The sequence below is a fragment of the Ambystoma mexicanum genome, chromosome 9 (genome assembly GCF_040938575.1).
Source record: "Ambystoma mexicanum isolate Mex_15411 chromosome 9, UKY_AmexF1_1, whole genome shotgun sequence".
In the NCBI taxonomy this organism is placed as follows: domain Eukaryota; kingdom Metazoa; phylum Chordata; class Amphibia; order Caudata; family Ambystomatidae; genus Ambystoma; species Ambystoma mexicanum.
The window spans coordinates 489255834-489279689 of NC_090931.1; the positions used below are offsets into that span (position 1 = coordinate 489255834).

Consider the following 23856-nt stretch of genomic DNA (forward strand, 5'->3'; position numbering starts at 1 on the left):
TACTGCAACTACTGAACCTCCTGGTGAAGCCCTGCTGTGGGTCCGAATCTCCTAAACTTCGATGACAGAGAAGATCTGCAAGGAATCTTCTTCCCTTGAACTGGTGGGACCAACCAGTTCGCCAAACACAAAGCAAGTCCTCCCTCCCCTGGTCAAATTTGCTGTGCATCGTTGCAGTGAACCGGATAGCCAGGAGGAGCAGACCCTGTTTGGGTTTTAAGGAGCACACTTTTTATTTGTTGCTTTGCCCTGCTGCTGATTTCTTCCCTGGGCAGTGCAGGACCCTCCAGTCTTCCTCCTTCGTGTCAGTCCGACAGTCGCTTCAGAAACTGTGAGCCTGCAGGATCTGCCAGGAACTTCTGCCTCTGCTACAGCATTCTGCTTCTTCTAAAGGTACTGTTCAAACCCGGATGTTCGTTTCGTCCGACCGCGGTGAAAGTGTTTTAAATCTTTCGCCAACCCAAGAGCGTGTCCTTCTCTACTATTTTAAGTAACTTTTCTTCCAACCAACTTTGATTCGAACTCTTGGCAAAGACTTAACCGCGAACTACTCTGAACTGTGTGATCCTCTGCAAAGACTCTGAACCATTAACATTGTCCCAGGCCTATTGATTTGAATCCTCATTGTAGTAAGCCTTTTCTAGATTGCCCTACCTACTTACTTGTTGGTGCGGCTTGATTTTGAATAACCTTGTCTTTCCCTCCCTTTTTAAATTGCTGCAGTGCCATTTTGCTCAGACTTCATTTTGAGCTTAACTTGTCCAGAATTCATTGGGTGGTGTGTAGTGTATTAAGATTGTGATTTTCTGCTTCTTTACTTAGTGAACTGTTTTACAAATGATTGTGTAAATAAATATATATTCTTTTACTCAGAAACCTTGAATTAGTGTTTGTTTGAACCATAGCAATTGCTGTCCTTTGTGTAACTTCTGATACTGCTCACGTTACTGTTGAGATAAGTCTGGCTGCTCAGCCATCGCTATCACTTTACTGTGTAGTACAGGCTTGTACCAAAGGTGAATTTGTACTGTCACTTGTAGACTTAATTGTGTATGGGGTTCCCAGAGGGTACTGCATATGATTCTGCCTAACAATTGTCACCTCTATATTGTTTTGGGTTGCTGCAAAAGGGTTGGGGCTAAGGGAACATCGATGATGTAAGTCACAATGCAGAATCCCTATGACACTACTGCACCCCTCTCGGGACACGTTCATATACAGATTGATAAGCAGAATAGTGAACTGTAAGGTTCAGATAGGAAATCCAAGTAGACCTCCAAGAATGGTCTCTAATCCACCTCCAGTTCCTGAAAAATACACTGAACATTGGGTAGATTGCAATGCCGAAGGTGATTGTTCTTTCTTGACCTGTACACCCAAGGAGTACCTAGCACTGTGAGAAAGCTTACGTGTTGTCTGTAAAATATGCATTCCAAAGGATGATTGGAATAGGAAGACGGAGGAAGAGTTATTAGTTAATAAATGAACTAAAGGGGGAGTATAAATAATAATAACAATAATAATAATTATTATTATTATTATTATGGTATTTCTTTAGTGCAAACCTAGCTTCTTGAAGCAACGCAGTGCTTTACAGCGGTATACACCAATACAGATATATAACGGAGCACTTTACAGAGGTAACTACAGAACAGATATACAGTGGGGGGTAGGTACAGAGGGGCACAGAGGAGGGGTAAAGTTGTAGAAGGTGGAGGGAAGGAGAAGGCAGGAAGCATCTTGTGAGTTAGGTTGTGTGAGGGGTGACATGATGGGCTAGGTGTTTAGGACTCCTTGAGATAAATATGCGAATTCCAACATCCTCAACGTGTGCACACGTATAAGTTAAGAAGGCTCTTTTATCAGGGCATTAGGCCCATTGTGGTAATGGTTATATGTCTTGGGCTCATTTTGAACATGTAGAAGCAGGTTTATTAAGTATAGTCGTTAGATGTTGTAATGAGTAAGACGTCTGCCATGTTTGAATAGGCCATTGTTAAAGGCTGCAGGTTTTGCCATTGGTGGGCTAGGCCGTATTTATGAGCTATGGTCATTTAATTGAATTGTATTTCAGCTATTGGGCCGAATCCAAGCGGGCAAGGGCAGGATGGAAATGGTTCCAGAACAGTGTTCAAAATAGTGTTCAGCTAATTGTAGATTCGGAGAAAGTTCTCAGGAGCCTGAAATGAGTCTCGAGACAGCAGGTGTCTTTCAAGACGATAGGCAAATGAATACATAATGGTTGTGAAGGATACAGTGACATACATGAGAATGCCCAGACAGTAGCATTGTAAAAATGAAGAACTAGGATGTGAGGACAGGGACCCCACTGAAAGTTAAGGCCCTCGGTGCATTGGTAAAACAAACAAATAGGAGAAATTAATTTCCAGGAGCAGGGCATCAGCAGACATGTTTCAGCCTTGTTGTGTATCATCAGTCAAGAGTAGCTTGGGTCTCTATGCCAGCAGGCACAGGACCCATGTCTGGGCATACCCGTCCCTCTCGTGGTGTAAAAGCAAAATAAAAGAGGTGATGGCTGGTGGGTTGCCCAGAGCAATGCCAGAGGTTAAAATTAATTCTAAACCTCCAGCCATCACATCTTTTGTTTGGCTATGGAGTGAAAGTGTGCAATTAAAGATTGCAGGACCAAAAGTAACATATCTGATGGGGGCATGAACCCTGCTTAAAGGTATACACCTATTTTATTACACTTTACGAGTAGCTAATTGGTGTATGTTGCTGATGTACAATGACGAAAACAAATCTGAGCCAGCCAATTCATCAGTTTTATTTCATGTATCTGCCTGATATGCATGAGATCTGTGTGTGTTTATATTCATGGTTTTATCGTATTGCAATGCAATTAAAATATAATTAAATGTGTGCATAAAGCAAGTGTGTGCTGTCTGCCCCCAACATAACTTGCACTGAAAATTCTGCAGTTTTATGTTGATGGCAAGCTGTCTGTGTGCATCTTAAGGAACAATTAATTCAAAATGGACGTATAATGGTAGTAATTCTCTGCAAACCCCATTGAATATGTCTGTTTGTCATTTGCACATTATTTACTGATCACATACAACACTGGTAACTGAGCATATATATGTTTGACATCTGAGGCACTGATTGTTCAGGTCTGAAGTAATAGGCTTTGAATTACCTGGTTGCTGCTAGTACTTCCTCTCCGACTGCTGTTGTGACTTTCTCCATTGGTGCTCGTGCTGTAACACAGCGCGTCAAACCCCAAAATTCCACCAACGCAGTCACCAATGAGGCACACCTGAAGATAGAGTTCACAGGGTTGGCATCAGTTTTTTAAAAACAGACATTTTAACTCAGTGATTTGCCCTTTAGAAATTATTTTATGATGGCCACTTTGCGTAAAAACACATTGGTTGTGTTTACCACTCACCCCAAGCAGATTTCAGTTTCTGACAATTATTTTATAGAATTTCAAATATTGTCAGAGCGTTTAGCAAATATTTTAAAGCTGCTTGGGTGATTTTAGTTATACCCTCGGCTGAAATGTAGGAAAAGCGATTTTCTCTGGGGATTTGTTCATTCTCTCGCAATACATATATGACATGTAAATCATTGAGACTGAGACGTACCTTTGGTGAGATACTTATATTCATTTGCATTTATTATTTTGTGTCATCAGAAGCATATAAAATATATGAAAGAAGAGCAAAAACCAAGCAAAATATATTGTAAGGGTTTTTGATGTCCTCTTTATTACGGCCATTCCTTAGCTTTTGTTAACACTGATAGGGCCTGATTTACAAAGCGTTTTTCAATGGGATTGCACTGCTGTAAATCACGTTTGTAAATTAGGCCCATGATCTCACGGTAAAAAGAAGTTTCCGTTATTCGTGTATGGCTTTTCAAAATACATTATGCTAGTTACATAGTGAAAATACTGTCAATGGCTGGATGTGCCCCAGTTCTCCTGTTTGTCAGTGGCTTGAACCTCCCTAGACAACACTGAGCATCCAAATCACAGACTGGTAAAGCTAGCAGTGAGTGTATGATAATATTTGTGCAAAGTAAAAGATTTTCAAATTAAAACATGGCATATGCAGCAGGAAATGCTAAGACAAGGCAAATGCCACCAGATATTCTACTGGAGGCTGTTGATAATTGTGATAGCAAGTTATTCTGAAAATGATTAGGAAAGGGGAGTAGTCCATAAATAGCCAGAGATGAGCTAGATTCTAACATTAGCCTTCAGCTACCTTTAATACATTATGGGTATGAGGACCTATATAATGAGGAAATTGAGCCTACTCCATTCCAATATCATATGTTCCTAGGTTCCTTCTCTATGTTTAGATTCCCAACAGGCTCTTGCGTCACACATCCCCATCCTGTACATTTTCCATGGGGTAGACACAACTCGATTTAGTAATGTCATTGGTCTCAATCAGTGCTGTCTATCCCTTTTCGTTCTCTGCAAGAGGTTATATATTAACTGCAGTGAGGTGAGTGGTGTGTTAAATGAGGCTGGTTTATGACTTTGAAACTCTGATCCTGGGGTAGGATGTTCTCCGAGAGGACCTGTCTCATCCACAAAAGAACTTGCTATTCAAGGCGGCCAGCGCTGTTAATAAGTTGCAGTTGAGAAGCTGGACATCTGACAAACGCATGTCTAAGGCAATTGACGCTGTAGGGTTATCTGGTTCGTAAATACCTATGCATCAAAGATGGTGGGAGACATAGGAAGTTGAAGGGGAAATGAGGGATGGGTGGATGGGTGTGCATGGTTACCAATGTTGCTTTATATGTGCTTGTGATGCATGCAGCGAAAAAGGATTAAAGTGTAAATAAAAACATTGGTGCAAATTTATAGCTTGGGGATCTGTACACAAGTACTTTTGGGGGAGGTAAGGCATGTTTTTTAGATTTATTCTGCAAACACGTGGCGTGGACCAAGTGATATACCAGTTGATTTGTCTACAAAAGTATTAACATATGCGGGTACCCTTGAATGTATGTATTGAAGTTTGTGAAATAGCAATTGTCCTTGGTTCATGGTAGTCAGCTTTTATAGTGCCATTCTTTTTAAAGGGGATAGTGTGGATCCAAATGTTACCAACTCTACCTTTCTGTTGGACTCGTCTGATACACTATTGGGTATAATTCTATATATTCTAGATGACAGGCTTTTGTTGTTGGCAAATGTGAATGCTCTTCTGCTCTGCATAATATGGGTTCGAAAAATGGAACATAGCACAATCCAGCTATGCGTGAATCTATATATTCTGCTGGAAAATTATGTCAAACACAACAACGGTCCATCTCTTGCACATTTATGGTCGGCACTGACTGTCCAAATTAACAGCATTTTTGGAAGATGTTGGACAATTTAGCAGCAGAGAGATCTCTTCTTCGCACGTCCCATGGGATACACAAATACAGTGCAATGGTGCTTCGATATGGGTTAGCAGGCGAGGTTTCATTCACTCTTAAATGCCTTAGAGCATTGAAATGTGGTTGCTTAATGTGCCATTATTAATTCACATTTGTGCTAACTCCAGAGAAGGTTTTAGCAGAGACTACCTCTTTAATCTGAAAGTAAGCCTGTGTTCTGTCCCGTTGTTGTGTATGGATGATACAGTTATACTTTTGGTGACAGTAAATCGACATGGGAATACCACCAACATAGATTTAGTTTGTGTCAGATGGTCAAATAAGGCCGGCACCTGACTGAATTGAAACATGTTCTATTACACTTTATCACTTGGCATGGAAGGATGCTTACCATATTTGATGCTCAATGCTAGAGAATGCCGATCCCTCTTATAGACTTCCAGTGGCTGGAACCTCAGGGCCTGGGACTGGACACCCTTTCTCCAGACAGCCACCAAGCATAATCCCAGAAGCCTCACTTACCTTCTTGTGTATGTGCATTTAAAACCTTCCCCGGAATCCTCTAAAAAATGCACCCTTGTTCTGATAAATTAATTTAAAAAAAGTAAACTTTCCCAGCATCTCGCATGCTTCGGGACCAGAATAATATATGTTTCCTTTTGTTTAATTGTTCATTCACTTAAGCACCCCATTGTGTGTTGCCTTCCATATTTGATCACAATTCAATGTGGCTTTTTCCACCACATTAAGACGTCTCTGTTTCAGAGGTTTTCTCTCATTAATTACCCCAGCAAATGTGCAGCGTCTTTTAGAAGACCAAATTACAAATGCATCTGGTGTCACCAATGATGTCGCCTTATGTAACACGTAAACACTGCCTCCATGAATGGACCTGACACTGCTTAGGCCGGTAACTCCATGCTTTTCCTAGAGCACCCTTCCTGACCTGAGTTATGTAACATGCCCATAGTGCAATGCTTATTCACCAACAATGGCCTTCATAAGTTTGAGATAGTACAATCTCATCGGTGCAGGTGAGCATCTACTCCAGTAATGTTACTGATGTTCCACCTGAATGGGCAGGCAGTGAAGTACCTAATTTGTTCACACCTTGGTATGTTATAGAACTCTGCATGAACACAGATGCACTTTCCCAATTTTAAAAGCTTTGTTACTTTTCTTAAAGCACTCGGACACCCCTGAGGCTCTGTCACAATCTATTAATCATTCATTCATTTGTAAAGCTTTATTCGACTGAAAAGTCTTCAGCACAAAATCGTACATCATCGAAATACATAATAAAACACAATGGGCCTCATTATAAGTTTGCCAGTCCGGTAGTAACGGTGCCAGTAAGCTACCAGCGCCGTTACTAGCGGACCGGCAAACTACGAGTTCTGCTCGTGGGTGCCTTTTCACCCGCCAGGTCTGACCTGGCGGGCGTACCAGCACACGCGAGCAGAGCAAGTTGGATGCACCGGCACCATTCACGAATGGTGCCGGTGCATCCGGCTTCCCCATTCCCATTGAGCCCTGTGGGGGCTCAAATGGGAATGGGGAAGAATATTTTCTGGCGCTCGCAAATGGGCAATTACTGGGTCCGGCAAGGTCGCAATGACCCGGTAATTGCCAATTCACGGGCGCCGGAAAAAAAATGATACCAGCGGCAGCCGTGCCGGTTTTACCAGCACGGCTACCGCTACCGCCAGTACCATAATGAGGCCCCATGTCATAAAATCACAAAGATGCTGCACGCTGTTGGAGTAATTAGTGCACAAATTTCAACTGCGCACTAGTTTCGATGGAGGATGTTAATGTTGTAGCATGAGGTGTGTGGTTTAATGGTGATGTGTGGCATTGAGGGTAAAATAAAAAGGGGGTTGATCTGGAGCATAGCATAGCACAGTGTAGTGTGTGGTGTTAACAACCTTAACATTACTAACTACTAACACCATTAACAATAACTAATTATAATCCTACTGACATTAGTAATTGGACTGGGGGCTGCAAGTGCAAGAATTCACACTGCAATATTGGCCTAGGAAAATAAATAAGAAAATTGAAAGCTGAACAGCAGTGTGCTTTGCACATGTAAGATTCAAAGCACAATGAGGCGGCAGAATGTGAGCTTGAAAGAACAATTTCATTATTCAAGCTGGTACAAGTCAGGAAGCAAAGAATGTCATGCTGTACAATTTTAATACGGGCTCGGTGAAATAGTGAACAAGAGTTCATTGTAGAAAAAGACAGAAAAGGCTGGAAAGATATTGGGGGCAGTGGGTCTGTTGGCCAAAAGATGGGCAGTGACTGACCAGAGGCATCCCATGACATCACGATAGAATGCAGGAAAACTGATGGTGAAACAATAAAGAATCTTTATGAAAATAAAGGCGGACGGGAGGTGAAAGGAGGAGGGTTTAAAATCTGGGGGAAAAGGGGTTAAAGGGATTGGCCACAAAAAGAGCGAGAAGAGGGGGAAAGGAGAAAAAGGAAAATCAAGGAGATCCGAAAGGGTGCTGGCTGAGCTGCGTTGGGCCAACCTGCGCTGCAGTGGAGGAGGAGGACAAGGGCTGGATGAGAGCTGGTAGTAATCCCAGAGGCAGCTGATTGAGGAGACAGAGTGGCCATGAAACCAAAGAGGGTCCGGCCGAGCAGGCAAAGTGGCACTAAACTCTTGGTGAGTATAGGTGCCAAAATAAAAGGTGAAATATTTAATTATAGGTAACTCATTTCCTGTGCACAAATGGTCACTTGTTGGTAAGGGGAGTCGGGGAACTGCTAAAGTGTATCAGTCATTCCTTCAAAGTTGTGCATAAAATATGCATGTGGTCTGCCATGTTGGATAAAGAGAAGCTAGTTTCGCTAAACGCGAAAGAGAGATGGTAGGGGATGTTAAGGCGGTCTATGCCAATATACTCCAAATATAAATGTACTGACAAGTTATGAAAACTGTATTTTTGCCAAGCTGTGTTTAGATCTTTCTTCCTATTTCCTGCATGTGTTTAAAGAGATGCAATGCTGATGTTTTTCTCTGCATTCATATTCTGTTTTGCTAAATGAAGATAAAGTGCCTGAGCGCATAATTACAGAAGATATGTGTGGTTTATTCTTGCCTGACCTGGTCATTAAGTGATATGTGGTGAAGTCAGTTGTAGCCAGTATAGTTGATATGAAAATCTTTACACAAGTCAAGGATACAATACAATCAATTCTGATTAAAAAGATACAAAATGTCATTAAAACTACCAAAGCCCTAAAAAAGAGAGAAACATTCTTCCACAGATACCCAAACATCTTGAGATAACAATTAATATTGCTAACACGTATGAAGGATACTGCTTACTATTCATAAAAAAAACAGCACATCAATTATTAAAATGCAGGTTAGGGGTTATTAAAACATTAAATTCATAGATTCCTAAAAAGGGGAATTATAACATAATATGATCGTTAAAATTAGCTGAAAGAAGGCGAGCATGCCAATATATTCTCTGCCATGCTTGATGGATGAACTTGGCCACAAAGTGAGATACATTCAGATCGCCAGTGGATTTACAAAATGCTATTTCCTCCTCCACAGGTCTAATGCTAGCTACTCAGAAGAGTGGTAATACAAATGTGGCCCTTAGGTCCTTCAAACCTTCACAGAATAACATCAAATGGGCTATCGCTTCATCACTGTTAAGGCATAAGAGAAAAACTGCAGTGTTGTGTTCTCTCAATTTCTTGGTGATTGCAAACTTTAATGCATTTGTCCTAAACTCAAGGAAAAGTGCACGTGCACACAGGGGATACAAAAACCAAGATACTATTCTATCCTAAGCGCCTGCTTAAAGGCCAAATTGTGCATCCCCCTCCCTGATTTTAAACGAGAGCACTGGTCTACTAACATACAAACCTTTGCTGCCTGCTTCACCAAAAACGTACTTCCACCAGGCATAACACTTGGATTGTAGCACAGATCACTCAAGTTCAAGGCTTGTAATTTTAGCTTGACTTGTGAAACCCAAGGCATAGAACGATCACCCTCTATAGCCAACACACACTTTAGGGATTCTCTATTCTAAGTAAGTTGTGGCTTTGTCCAAAGCCTACCCAATTTAGGACCGGTTTATGGCCAACAGATCCAGGTATTGGCCTCAATCCTTTTATTTATTTATTTATTTGCATTTGTATAGCACACAATGGCCCTTGGGCATCGTGGCACTGTTAAGGATACTTGCTTAGATAAACATGATGACTTGTAAAATTACATAAGCATACAGCAGTGTAGACATACATTTCAGTTATGGTTTAGCAGTGAAGACATACATTTCAGTTATGGTATAGGCATACCTAACCCTACTGGACAGGTGCAGATGGGGGAGGTGACACTTTTTTGAAAGGTGTGTCTGAGTAGGCTATTAGTGGAATAGTTGCGTTTTCAACATCTTGCGGAAGACTGAACGTGAGGTCTCTTTCCTGAGTGTAGGTGGTAGTGCGTTCCAGTTTCTTGGTGCAAGGACTGCAAAGCTAGCGCCTCCAGCTTTAGCTCTTTTGAAGGTTGGGGTGGCGAGCAGGTTGCAGTGTTGGGTGCATTTAGGTCTTTCTGAAGTGGCGCGGTGAATGGTTTCTGAGAGGTAGGGAGGTGCTGTGTTTGCTAGACAGGCGTGTGTAATGGAGAGGGCTTTGAATAGGATGCACTCTTTGACTGGGAGCCAATGTGCATCTTTCTGGGCTTGGGAGATGTGCTCCCTTTTGGGTATGCTGAGGGCTGCCCTAAGGGCATTGCTTTGAGTGGTTTGGAGTTTCTTTAAGTTCTTGGCTGAAGTGCCTAAGAAGAGGGCATTTCAGTAGTCCAATCTAGCCCCTACCGTGGCTCTGTCTATGGACAGGCAGTTTTGAGGTGAGAGGTAAGGTTTGACAGCATTTATGATTTTGGTGGTTAGAGCTGCCGAGGAAGCGATGGCGCTAAATTGTCTTGAGGTGGATAGGGTGGAGTCTTTGTGGGCTCCTAGTGTTTTGGCTGTTTCAGATGTAGTGATGGGAGTGTTGTCTATTATGAAGGAGGAGTATTTGCTGTCCAATTTTTTGAGTGTTTGTTTGCTACCTGCTATGAGTATTTCAGTCTTGTTGTCATCCGCCGCCGCCGTGATTGGCGGATTCTTCCGCATTGGCACTTGCGGTATAAGGTTAGAGAGTGATAGTTCTTTCTCTTTGTTTGTTGCTTAGGGTGCTGTTCTAGTTGTTATGGGTGCAGAGCCCGCCAGGAGCACTTATTCCTCCTCCCCCCAGCGAACTTTGCGTTGCAACCCCTTTGGATTGTTTCCGGCTCCTGGGTCTAACGCTAGTGTGCTACTGACACTCCGCTTTGGCATTGTCAGTTTTCTTTTTTGCCTTCGGCTTTGCTCTTTCCGCGAAGTTTCATTCATCCCGCAGTCCCTCTGCGGCTTACCTACTCCATTCTCCACTTCTTGAGGCACGGCATCCGCTTTCTCTCGCTCCACCTTTCCTCTGATCCTACAACCTCCTAGTCTCTCCTTTCTGCTACCAGCGCTCCGGTTCCTTCCTCCTCTCTCCTGCTTACCTGTGGTTGGTGCTTCCTGTGTTCCGTCCGGGTTCCCAGACTTTAACCACACCTACCTGTCCAGTGGCTTCCTCCACACTGCAGTATCCACATCGCCATCTACTCCACCGAAAGGGGATCATCCGCGGATTTGAGGAAGAGTCTAACATCGTGCCACATACAGGTTTGTTCTGTCGGATTGGCTTTTTCCCTTAATTTCGGCTTGCCCAGGAGCATGTAGCTATACTGGCCCCCATATTACTTGAGGTGTGGAATGAATCACTCCGGCTAGGATCCCTCCCACCAACACTACGTGAGGCTGTCATTATGGTCCTACTCAAGCCCGGAAAGTCAGGCGATGAGTGCGGATCTTATCGGCCCCTCTCGCTAATGAACTTGGACAATAAAATCTTTGCCAAAGTAATTGCCAATCGGTTCCAACCGGTCATGTCGTATATGGTCCATGATGACCAGTCGGGCTTCGTGCCTGGGAGATCCACATCCCATAACATTAGAAGGTTGCTCAATGTCATGGAACGAATCGATCAGGGTGCGGATGCAATCGCGGTCACACTAGATGCCCAGAAGGCATTCAACATGGTCTCCTGGAAATACATGTGGCTAGTATTGGAAACAATGGGCATAGGGCCTAACATGATTGCATAAATCAAGTTATTATACACCTCCTCAGTGGCCAGGGTTCGGGTCAACTTCCAGACATCCGGCCTATTCCCTCCCTTTAGAGGCACCCGACAGGGTTGCCCGTTCTTCCCGATTCTATTCGCCCTGGCAATAGAGCCAATGGAGGACCACGTCAGGGAGCACCACTCACGTAAAGGGGTGCGACTGCGGGATACTCCTGAAATCATTTCACTATATGCAGATGACATGCTACTGTTTATTAGAGATCCCACTGTTCACCTTGACCCAATCTTGCGTGACATCACCCAGATTAGCACATACTCCGGTTTTAGTATAAACTACACCAAATCCGAGCTTTTCCCTCTCACTAGCTCCACTCCACAACCCCCCGCTGAGTACCCGCTCGGCTGGTCCCCTGACGGGATTAGATATCTGGACGTTCAGGTGTCCCTGACCAAAGATTCATTGTTAAAAGACAACTACTTGGCCGCGGCAGAGCAAGCTGAAGCAAAAATGGCGCATTGGCACTCTCTCCCATTATCATTAGCTGGGAGAGTATGACTTGTAAAGATGATATTGCTCCCCAGGCTGGTATACACATTCAGTAACGTACCCATTTGGCCCGGAAAGAGATACTTTACAAACCTACACAAACTGTGCGCTCAGTTCCTGTGGCATTCTGGGGCTGTGCGTAAAAAATGGTCTCCTATGACACTTCCCTACGATAGGGGTGGGTTCAATGCCCCTGATATCCTGCGGTGCTGAATCGCAGCACAAGCAGAGTTCGCTTCTTACTGGTACCCTGGGCCCCCTCCTCGCCCCCATGTCAAGCTGGAAACTCATTAATTCGGCACCGGCGATATGAGCCGGACTCGCCCATTGGAACCGGTCCAAACCACTGTGCAAGCTTGGGGGCGGATGTTCGAGACATGTGCCGAACTACGCCCATTCTATGAATGGCTCCTCGCCTGGCGATTTCCAGGGCTGGAACCCACTTAGGACACAGCGTTGGCACGACACTGGGAGTCCCTGGGGTACCGTGTCCTAACCGATTTCTACCCAGACGGGCAGTTCATAACACCGCAGACGTGGAAACTGGGTCACTCGGACTCAGCACTGGAACTACTGCAATATTATAGACTCCATGCCTCCTTCTGTAATGCCTGGCCTGACTTCCCCAGTGAGCCCCCGGACTCTCCTCGAGTTGCCTACATTGCCAATTCAGGCGGGGCTCGTGGGGTGGTCTCTTCACTGTACAAACCTCTGCTAATCGCTGCCCCACCCCAGGCTTCCAAGGCCCAGGACGACTCGGTGTCCGAACTGGGGTTGGAACTCACTGACCATCTATGGGAGAGGATGTGCTCCCACACCAACAAAGTCTCCCTAAACTTCCTCTATCGCACCATACAAAATAAATTGTTGAATAGGTTGTATTACACTCCACGCAGGGTCTCCGGGTTTGCGCGCTCCGACCCACGGCTGTGTCCTCGCTTTAGCGCGAAGGTTGCTGACCACTTGCACATGTTCTGGGACTGCCCAGGGCTGGCCACATTCTGGGGCAAGGTCTTTGAAATACTATCCGAAATTGGGGATGCTGTTGTTGCCCCCGACCCGATGGGGGTTCTGTTTGGGGTGTGGCAGGCTGGGGGGGCTAAGAGCATGGTTAAATTCTGGAATGTGAGCTGTATAATCGCTAAGAAATGCGTTTGACAGAACTGGAAGTGCTCCCCCCCACCGCATTCCAGGATTGGTTGAACTTACATGGTCCCGAAACTGTGAGGAGGAGTTCCTCAGCATGATCCCGGTCCGCTCCCGGCCCAGAAATATCTGGTCTGCCTTTAACAGCTACCTTAACAACCTGGATGAGTCTTCCTCTATTGACAATTCTTCCCAGTCGTCTCAGCTCAATGCAGAAACACCTAACGCTTTGTGATACCTCAATCCCCACCTGCTGTTGTGTCATTGTTTAATGTATACCACTGTATTCACCTATACATGTACCAAGTTTACTGGCTGCTCTGATGTTTGTGTATGCTATATGCCTCTGCTAACAAAAATAAAAGTTAAAAAAAAGAAAAAAATTCAGCTGGCCCACGGAAAAGGAGCCACAGGTCTGCTGTCTCACAAGCATTCACTGTGGCTTCCTTCCGTGACAGGAAGATACCACTAAAAAAAGAGAAAGACTACCTAACCAGGTGGCACCTTCAATCTGAAAACCTCGATTCCAGCAGTTCAGGTGAGGAGAGTGTGGAATTAAGGGGAGAAGAGGGAACTACGGGATCGAAATTAGGACACTTGTCTCCATTGAGACAAAGGCCGTTAGGCTCCATCCAAACCTGGATGATGGCATAGATCTCACTGAGCTTGGCAGCGTCCTGTTCATAGGAGCCGGTGAGTGGGAGTAATACTTGCGTATCATCGGCATAATTGGTGTAGGTTATGCCATGATCATCAAGGTCGTTGAAGAGAGGGAGCGTAAAAATGTTGTAGAGAGCCATTGATGTGCAGGATCCCTGCGGGACTCCGTAATGGATGGTTGTAGGGGTGACGCATGCTTGGTCTGAAAATACCCTCATTAGTCTTCCTTCAAGGAAGGAGGTGATCCATGTGGTAGCTTGCTGTGAGAAGTGAGCTGCCTTCTTGGGGTGTCTGCAAAGGTCAAGTGATCTACCATATCGAACGCTGCCGACAGGTCAAGCAGCAAGAGTAGCGCTCGTTTGCCTTTGTCTGTGGTTTGGTCAATTTGCTTTTTTTGGTCGTGTAGGGCGGAATCAGTTCCATGCCGTGGCTGGAAACCTGATTGCCTCTTGCCCAAGATGTTGTTTTCTTCAAGAAATTGTTGTATCTAAAGGCATGCTGCCTTTTCCAGTATCTTAAACAGGAATGGGATGGTTGTTATAGGTCTGTAGCATTTAAGCCTTAATAGCATTTTTAGAAACTTGTTTTCAATTATTTCTAAAGTGCAACAATGAATGTAAGCCCACAGTTCAGCCCCATATTTTTGTATAAGGTGGCAGATGATTTAAAAAGTTGGACAGACCAGGAACGAGTATCACCATTCTGTTGTATGGGCTCCCAACAAATCCTCAATAAATACATATCAGAGATCCTAATGCCCAAATAATCAAAGAAGGAGACTGATTTGAGTCTGTGGCCATCCACCTCCAACTTCAAATTGCAACGCTTGGTGCACACGGGTCTGGATACCATTACCTTCGTTTTCTATTTGTCCAAGACCAGGCTCAATTCTTTGCACATGCTATTAAAACAATCTAAAGTATGTTTCAGGCCCATGGGTGAGGTGGCCAATGACATTGTGTCATCGGAAAAAAAAGTGCTGGGATCATGTCGCTGCCTCATCTAGGGGTATCAAAACTATGCATGGCCCAATTCGTGGCTAACTCATTAATCACTTTGTTGATGTAAATGCAACATAAGAGTGGGGCAAGGACACAGCCCTGCTACGCGCCTCTTTCTACATCAAACGGGTCAGTCACTTCCCCCAGAAAGGCCCCAGCATACGACCGCCTTATTCCCAGAATACAATTCTCAAATCATCATCAACAAATGAATTGAAATACCCTTCTTACTAAGGACCTGCCAACGCATACTTCATACAAAAGTGGTCTTCAAGTCCACAAAGACTGCGTACACTATGATCTTTGTTAAGACAGTGGAATTCTGCAAAATTAAAAAGAGATGGAAATACGGGCCTATAAGAGCTCATGGAACCGCACCTAGAGGTGGTTAATAAGTGCACTTGAGGAGGTGCAGTCTTGTAAATCCTTAGGAATAACGTTAACAAAACATTTTCCTGCTGCATCGAGTAGTGATATTGGTCGGTAATTGCCTGGCTTCTCCCTCCTTTATAAATTGGCACTATAACAGCCATACGCCATCATTCGGGGACCAGGTTTAGTTTCATCACTGCCTTAAATGTCCTCCACAGTACTGGTGCCCAAACTAATGGCTCATTCTTAAATAAATCGATTGGGACACAATCCGGTTCTGGGGTTTTCTGTCCCTTGAACTTAACAATAGCTTCTTCAACCTCAGCCAGGGAAAGAAAAAACTCCCAGCACCCGCCTCAGGTACTTCCTTTACCTGAGATGTGGACTCCCCTATGGGTTTGCCAGTGTTAAGTGTGATCCGATAAAGTTCCTGGAAGTGGCTACACCACAGTCCTGGACTTATACTGCATTGCAAAGTGATGTGCCCATGTACCTCTTTCCCCGAGACAAGCTTCCAAAATGCTACAACGTCTCCACTTTTAGAAGCCTCCATTAAGACATCCCACTTTGCTTAAAAAAAGCCTCTTTATTGGCCTTCAATACAGATTTATAGTTTGCTCTTGTTGGGAAATCGGAAAAAAATCAAACTTCGCACGACATACCACTGACGGGGGGAGGTGTTGGGGGGACACATCATCATTGTCATTTCGGTCACTTTCGCAAATTGCTACAAATATTACAAAATTTATGGTAAATGGTAAAAGTGTTACATGTAGGTTACCTTGTGTTATTTTATGCAGAGGCAATACATTTGTAGATTTGCATCTGCGTAGAAACATAACAATGAAACACTGTCACACGGAGCCCCCACCACCTTAGGTAAAGCGATCAATGTGGGCACGTGGAGTTTAATTGTATGAACGGCAGTCACGAGAGGAAGATCATAATAGGTATAAAACGTACACATAATGGTACACCTGTATGGGAAGTGTTATTCGAATGTAGTAAAAGATATGAAACATCTGAGGTGGGATTGCTCTGTGTATCATAGATCTCTGCATTGTGGATTAATCAGAAGGTGTGATTTTGCCATTATTGCAAAGGACCGTCAGCAGTCAGGGAACAGGTTTAGTAAGCTGGTTAACAGGGTGGTTTCGGTCAGTTTACAGATGGCTCAAGGCTGGAGGGCAAGGGAAGATATGATCTCTGATGAACTGGAGAGCTCATTGTTGTAAGAAATAGGCATCTTGTGAAATCATGGGGTTGTTTGACGCCTGTGGTTCTCCTGGGGCACTTGCAGAGACCAGTAGTAATACATTTTAGGAGAATGATTGTGTTGTTAGAGAGTGCGAGAAACTCATATGAATAGAAAAAGGTCAGCCACGTAAAAGTCATAAAAATCGGACATCAGGCAGGTCTGGGCAATGCGTTTACAAAACACAAATAGGTCAAAGGGAATCTACGTGTCTTTCTCTCATCTTCATGTGCTTAGGTATTTGTGGGGTAGGTCTGTGTGCATCATCAATAGGAATTCTGTGATTTTGTAACTAAGAGGCAAGGCTGACACCAAATATCGAGAGGTTTCTGGGAAGGGGTGTGTCAAAAATGTAAACCTTACAATTATACATTTTAGGGGATTGTGTTATAATGTCTGTGTCCAATGAACTGTGTGGGTTTTAGATTTATCTGTACAGGGCAACCAATCATGTTTGGGGGGATGATTTTGTAACGATATCTGGGGAGTGTATTAAATGTTGTACATTGTCTATAACATGTGCTCTTTGTGTGGTTCTGGGAGACCAGGATTAGTTTGACTGTTAGATGTCATCTAAGCCCCTCTCCCGGCCGTTGTACAATAAACTTGCTTTATGGACAAAAGGCGCACTTACTAATTTTAGAGGTGGGCCTAATTTGGGTTGTAAGCGATATTAAATCAACACTACGGCTAAGTCAATGCCTAGTCTGGGATGCTGAGGAAAACCCTTACCGATGTATTTTTATATGCAGTTCAGTACTCTGGATGACAACTCTTGTATAACTCCCCCCTCTTAGAATCCCCCTGACCCCACTGAGCCAAGAAGTAGGTTTGTTTTGCAAATTTAAAAGGTTTATTTGGACAATTCAACAATATATATCTATCACACTTTATAAATAAATTGATAACTGATATCACACTTCAGAATACGACCGTGATCAACAATGGATAATGTTACAGGGGTACACTGATTTGGTTACTTAGGAGTAGTGTAGAGGATGAGGTAGCTGAAAATGCTTGATGGTTTCAAGGAAATGCAAGGTGGAATAAAATGCAGTACAGAAATAACTTATGATTTTAGCAAAAGGTAATATGATTACTTTTTCTTTTGACAATTCACTCCTCCCCTATGCAATACAAGCAATAGAAGGAGAGCACACAGTCTTCAAGAATCCCACAAATCACACTTTATAATGCAATACACAGTTCCAGTTCCCCCAGCAAGCTTAGAGAAAACAGGGTTGAGTTTTAAACACAGGCGAATTACTTTAATGTGGTTTGCAGGGAAGTGAAAAGGTGCTAAAATTGCTTTTAATTCCCTCTAGAGGTTCAGGGTAGGTGATGGCTACTTTATATTAGTTCAGGCTCACTTTAACAATACTCTATGAATGATTAGCAGATTGCAAACGAATTTTAGCAAAGAGAAGCAAAAAGCTGCTGATTTCTACAGATGAAGAAATCGGGCCAAATCGCAAATCGCGGTAAATTTCGCGAGTGCGTGTCTCGCGATTACGGGAAAAGTATAGGGAGTAGGAAGTGGGTTCGTTGGAAAGCCTAGATTCTAAGCTTTCAGATGGAAGTTATATTTCGTTCCTAGCCTAAACGGTTCAAGAGATACGGACGATTTAATAAAGGTAGATTTTCGGATTTAAAGTAAAACTCAAAATGACAGGTGACAGCTTGCAGCTTTAAAAATGACAGATGACACGATTTCTAAGAGGCAGTTCTACTGAGGTTAAAATAGTTTGGATTAGATTATTTTAACTAGGAGATTGGGTTCCGCACAGTTCTGGCGGTACTCACAATATATTTTGGAATAGGCCTCGTCACGGTCTGGTCAGTTTGGACGGGACCTCCGGCGGGTGGTTCTGAAGTCCCGGCTATCTGGGTCAGCTCTGCTCTCTGGGTATGTCAAGCACCGGATCTGCTCACAACGGTCTGGTTTGTGGTTCTCTCGGGTTCCGGATACAGCACTGCTTTCTGGATACTGCTACAGGTTCTTGCAAAAATTCTTGGCAAAAATTCAAACAGCTCGCCCGGCTGTTGAATAGTTTGGTTGGTTTTGAGGCCTGCTGAAGAGGATTCAGCTGGTGGATTCAGGCCTCTCTGCTACAAATTCTGGAGTTAATTTCTGCTACAGGTTCTGGAGATTGATGGATTTGAAGTCTGGATCTCTGGATGTGAAGTCGTCGGTCAGCATGCTCTGCAGCAAGTGGAATTGAATGTCTCTACCTGTCCCAGCAGTCTCTTTTTATGTGTTTTGAAAATGGGTGTGTGCCTGGGCCTAGCTAAGCCTGCCCCTCTCACTTATCATTGGCCAAGCGTTCCTCTCTCCCTTGATTGGGGGGAAGAAATGGAGTGTCAGAGTGATGCTGTAGGTTTTATGGTCAGGGGAACCTCCCCTTGTCAAATGCACACAAATCTATTTCTGATCCAAATACAGATTTCCCAGGTACACAGTTGGGCTTTGTTATTAGCACATAACATGCCTCTGGTTTTCCAATTAACCAGGGGCTCCACGAACCCGTTCCGTACATAATCCGAATCAGTGATTATGACCAGTTCGTGGAGTTGATGTTGGACAGCAGTGAGGATGGCCTGATGCGCAGCCATCAACTCTGCCACCTGACTACTTCGGGGACCAATTTTGTATTCTGGAAACTCCTTCACCCAGGCATTCCCTACGCCGGCCACCAGTTCTTTCTCCCCGTGGTTGTCAACATGGTACGAGCACCCATCCATATAGACAGTGGGCATTCCCTCACACTTGTCTTCTTCAAAGACTTTGTGTGGGGAATTAAGGTATGCCTCCATGTTGTCCTTGATTTTTAGACTTTCGTCCTCGAGACAGTTTTATCTGACACAATCATGCAAGTCAGCCAGACCTTGCGCGAGGGGACTCTTCTTGTTTTGGCCATATCTGACCTCCACAGGAAAGCCTTGCATTGACAGAATCGAGGAAGTAATTCGGGAATTACTCACATTTCCGGCACAGATTCTGTCACTTTGGAGATATTGCAGCGGCTGGTGTGGAGTCTCCACTATGATGTGTTCCCCCTGGATAAACGGGCTGTAATACTTCAATGCCCACACCGTTGCCAGGAGTGCCTTCTCACAATCGTTGAATTTTTCCTCCACAGCGGATAAAGTTTTGCTCGCATAGGAGATTACTTTATTGACCTTGTCATTCTTTTGGTATAATACTGCCGTCAAGCACGTATTAGAGAACCCTGTCTCCAGGAAGAACTCCTTGTTTCTGACAGGGTAAGCTAGGCAAGGCGCTTGTGAGAGGCTTCTCTTGAGTTGTTTTACTGCCTCGGATTGTTCTGGACCCCATTCCCACTTGACCCCCCCTTCAAGAGATGAATCAGGGGTCTAGTGATCTCTGCGTAGCCTTCAATGAACTTTCTGCTGTAATTAGTCAGTCCAAGGAGGCTCCTTAGTTCCCGCAGAGTTGTGGGATCCTTCAGTTTCTGGAGTGCTTCCACTTTCTTTTCTTGGGGACAGAGACCCTGAGGAGTAATCTCATGCCCCAAGAAATTAACACGGGTTCTACACCACTGTGCTTTCTGGAAGGAAAGTTTTGCTCCGGCGGCCCTCAACTGTGTCAGAACATAACGGATCTCTGCTATGTGCTCTTCCACAGATGAACTTTTGATGAGGACATCATCTACATAAACCAGGTTACCCCTAGCACCCAGGTCGGGCATGGCCTTATGTAGGAAAATGTTGAATTAATTGCCGGAGTTGAGGTATCCGAAGCGAGTCCGGGTCCATGTGTACTGCTGGCCCCCAAAGGTAAAAGCCAGTTTGTATTGGTCCTCCCTACTGACAGGCACAGTCCAGTATCCATTGGTCAGGTCTATTGCAGTGAATATTTGTGACCCCTGGATCTGGGCCAGCCCTTGGTCAATGTAGGGAGGAGGCCATCGGGAAGTATGGACCCGTTTGTTGAGCTCCCTAAGGTCGGCGCAGAGTCTCCACTGGCCGTTTGGCTTCAATATTCCCAGCACCGGATTATTGAAGGTGCTGTGTACTGGACGGATTATTCCCCGGCACTCAAGGTTCTTAATTATTTCAGTAAGGGACTCCATGGATGCGAGAGGCAAGCGATATTGTTTCATAAACACTGGAGTCATGCCAGGGTCCGTGGGAATTGTTGTCGTGTGGATGTCGGTGCGACCACAGTCATATGAGTCTACCGCAAAGAGATCTTGGAAATCCAAGAAAACTTTTTTCAACTTTTGCTTTTGTTCCAGAGTCACACAAGCATCAGCTAGGTTGCCTCTCTCTTCCACCATCTGCCTGAAGCCTGGAAAGACTTCTCGTTTGGCTAACTCAGCGGCCTCCTCCAGCTGGGTGGAGAAGTCCCTGGTCAGAGTGCTGATTTGGACTGGAGGCCTCAGGTGGGAAAGGCAGCCTTCATGGACCTGGAAAATCACCTCATCCCTCCTGAAGTCACAAGTCATATCTTCTTTACCATAAGGGCAAGAAGTGTACACCAGGAAGTTCCCCCCATGCCGGGTGACAATCCTGTCTGGTGTTGTATTGTCCTCACTGTCACTGTCAAAACAGTCCTTGGGGATCGGTCCTAACAGTTAATTTCCTAAATCAATGGAGAAATGTCGGTCATCAACCGCCATTCCAATAATGGTGCCTGCGGCTAGAGTAATACTCTTTAAGTCGCTGTTATCCACCTCTATTGGAATGGTGTCATGTTCTATGTTGACTAATGGTGTTGGGTTTACCCCTAACCCTTGCTGTTGGAGAGAAGCATTTAGATGGATATAAGCATCAGGGTTTTTCAATTTTTGTCCTCTTTTAACTTTCACTTCCAGGGAGAATTGTCGGGTCCTTTCTGGGATGGTGACTTCCTCTTTGATCTGAATTTCAACTACATAAGGTAGCAATTGAGCTGAACTAAATGCTTTTTCTGGATCATCAAAGCCCATGGGATTATCCGCTAATCGGGACCAAGCTTTGAAGTTTATTAGGTCCAACCTAATGGCAAAGCGATTGAGAATGTCACTGCCTAAGTAAAAGGCGGCAGTGACGTCTCGCACGACCCAACAATTATACTATGCTCTTGTTGCCAATGGAGATTTTGAGCATACACCTGCTTGGCAGGAGATGTTTGGAATTAGGTGCTTCCAGGTCCATTTCCCATTTGTCTATCAGTTTGAATGTGGGAATGGCTGGATCTTTTGGGAGTTGGTGGAACATGGCTTCGCTGATGAAGCGCTTACCGTTGTTCACACACACTCGAGGGAGAACAGAGTCCTTCCCATCATTTAACTGAACAGGGATGAACAACTGCTCTCCAATTTGCTGAATATCAGCCAGGCTCTGAGCTGATTTCACATCTTTCTGGACTATAGGAGTGGGAGTTTTTGATTGTGGATTATTAAAGAATTTCAAGGTGTTTCCTTCCAGTGTGGAATACCACCTTAAACTGGAACGAAGGTTGATTTTCAGAAATAGAGAGGACCCCCCATCACCAGTCTGTTGTCCTACTGCTATTACTGTCACGTCTGGAGTTTGGTTGTTCTGGAAGTGAAATTCTACTTGGTCAGATTTTTGTTCAACCATGTGGCAGGTGCCGTTTAAACTAACATGGTTGACACTCTGTTTTAATTTTATTGGTCGGCTAGTTTGGGTCCAGAGGACCTTGTTTACACAATCTATTAGGGGTGACAACCTTCTCAGGAGGTCATTCCCTAGTAAACAAGGGGTGCCCTCTGGAGTCACTACTATGACCGGGTGTTTCACCTTGTGTCGCCCAATTTTAATGTCCAAGTCTGCAGTCCCCTCAACAGGAATTTCCTTCCCGTCAAAGTTCTGCAGTTGTCCAGGAAGAGAGGTGAGAGGAGTTTGGTAATTCTCCCCCTTCCTGCATTTAGTTCCTCAAAGGCCCTTTTGGACAGAAGGGTAGCTTGGGATCCAGTGTCCACCAGTGGCAGAATTGTACCCTGCCCCTGTACTTGTACCAGGGCATAATATCTTCCCTCCTTCTCCTCAAGGGGGCACAGATAATGCACATTTTTGGACAACTGGTGGGCTAACTTTCTGGTTTTGGACATGGCGAGAGAAGAGATTTGGGCAGAATTCTGTGGAGAGCCTGGGGAATCTGAAAGAAAAAGTTGGCAACTGGAGATCAGAGCCATTGTGGGTTCCCCTGGTTCCGGTTCTGGGCCGCCCCCCCCTTTTTGGAGGCAGTCACCAGGATGGGTTTGAACCAGGGGATTTCGGTATTGTGGGTTCTGGGATGAGATGATGGGCGGCGGTAGCTCAGTCTCCATATCTCCCCAGTCTGGGTTGGAATCCCTTGGGACCCATTTGTCCTTGGGAGGAGTTCCCCCATCTCTAAAGGAGAAGATCCTTTCCCCAGGATCCTCTGAGGATCCCTCTCCCTCAAATTGGAAGATCTGTACCTCCTCCACAAACTGGGCCTGTTTGGATACTTTGTTTCTCCTACCTACTCTCTGCTCCTTGGGTGGCAGACTTTCATGGGTAGGAGATTTTGTTTCCGGTTCCTGGTTTCCAGGGGCTGTTTACAAGTTGGGAAGGAAGCTTCCTCCAAGGCTTTACACCCCCCTTCCCCTTGTGCCTCCTCCCTGGGAACCGGTGGGTTATCGGGGTGCTGCCCCCGTCATTGTTCTGGAGCACCAGGTCCAGAGTTTGGGGCATTCTGCGGTGGCATGCTCATCTGAGGGTTCTGTTGAGCCCTCAGTATGTGACCCAGATCCCGTGCCATATTTTGGACCTGGCGCTCAAGTTGTGAAACCCGCTCAGGCTGATACGGGGCTCTATTTTCTCCCCTCGGCTGATCCCGGGAAGGGTAGCTATCCCTTCTCTGGTAGTAGCCCTGGTTGGGAAGATTTTGGTACCCCTCCACCCTTGGCCTCCCCTCTCCCGGATTAGGTTGTCTGGGCTCAAGGAATTGGGGAAAGAAGGATGGATGATTTTGGGGCTGGAAATTGGGTGGATACCTGGGGAAAAAGTTCTTCCCAGGATTTGGAGAATTTCTGCCCTCCTGTGGGAAGTTGGGAGGGAAGTTCCCTGGGTTAGGTGCTTGGCTGGATCCCCCCCTTGGGCTGTAGGAGTCCACACATAACCCAGGATTGGTCGGTTTCCCTTGTAGCAGGGACTTACATAGTCAGGGGAGCGGAGGACCCCATTTGTGGGACTACCTCCTCGACTCCCTGTCTGTGACTGGCCCGAGGGCCTTCTGGGCTGTGAATTATTTGGTGCAGGCAGGTTTTTAGGCCCCCCCATCTCCAAATCTAAAACAGGGGCAACCTTTACCTCTGCCA

General features: G+C 44.9%; 1 protein-coding gene across 13 annotated transcripts in view; it reads right to left on the reverse strand.

Annotated features, from left to right (window-relative positions):
* PITPNM3 (PITPNM family member 3) overlaps window positions 1-23856 on the reverse strand; it is a 6156742-nt gene that overhangs the window by 3224011 nt on the left and 2908875 nt on the right. For all 13 annotated transcript variants that reach the window (XM_069615040.1, XM_069615036.1, XM_069615037.1 and 10 more), the window contains one exon: window positions 3161-3280. In XM_069615040.1, the coding sequence (XP_069471141.1) occupies window positions 3161-3280 (120 nt within the window). The remainder of the gene's footprint in view (window positions 1-3160; window positions 3281-23856) is intronic.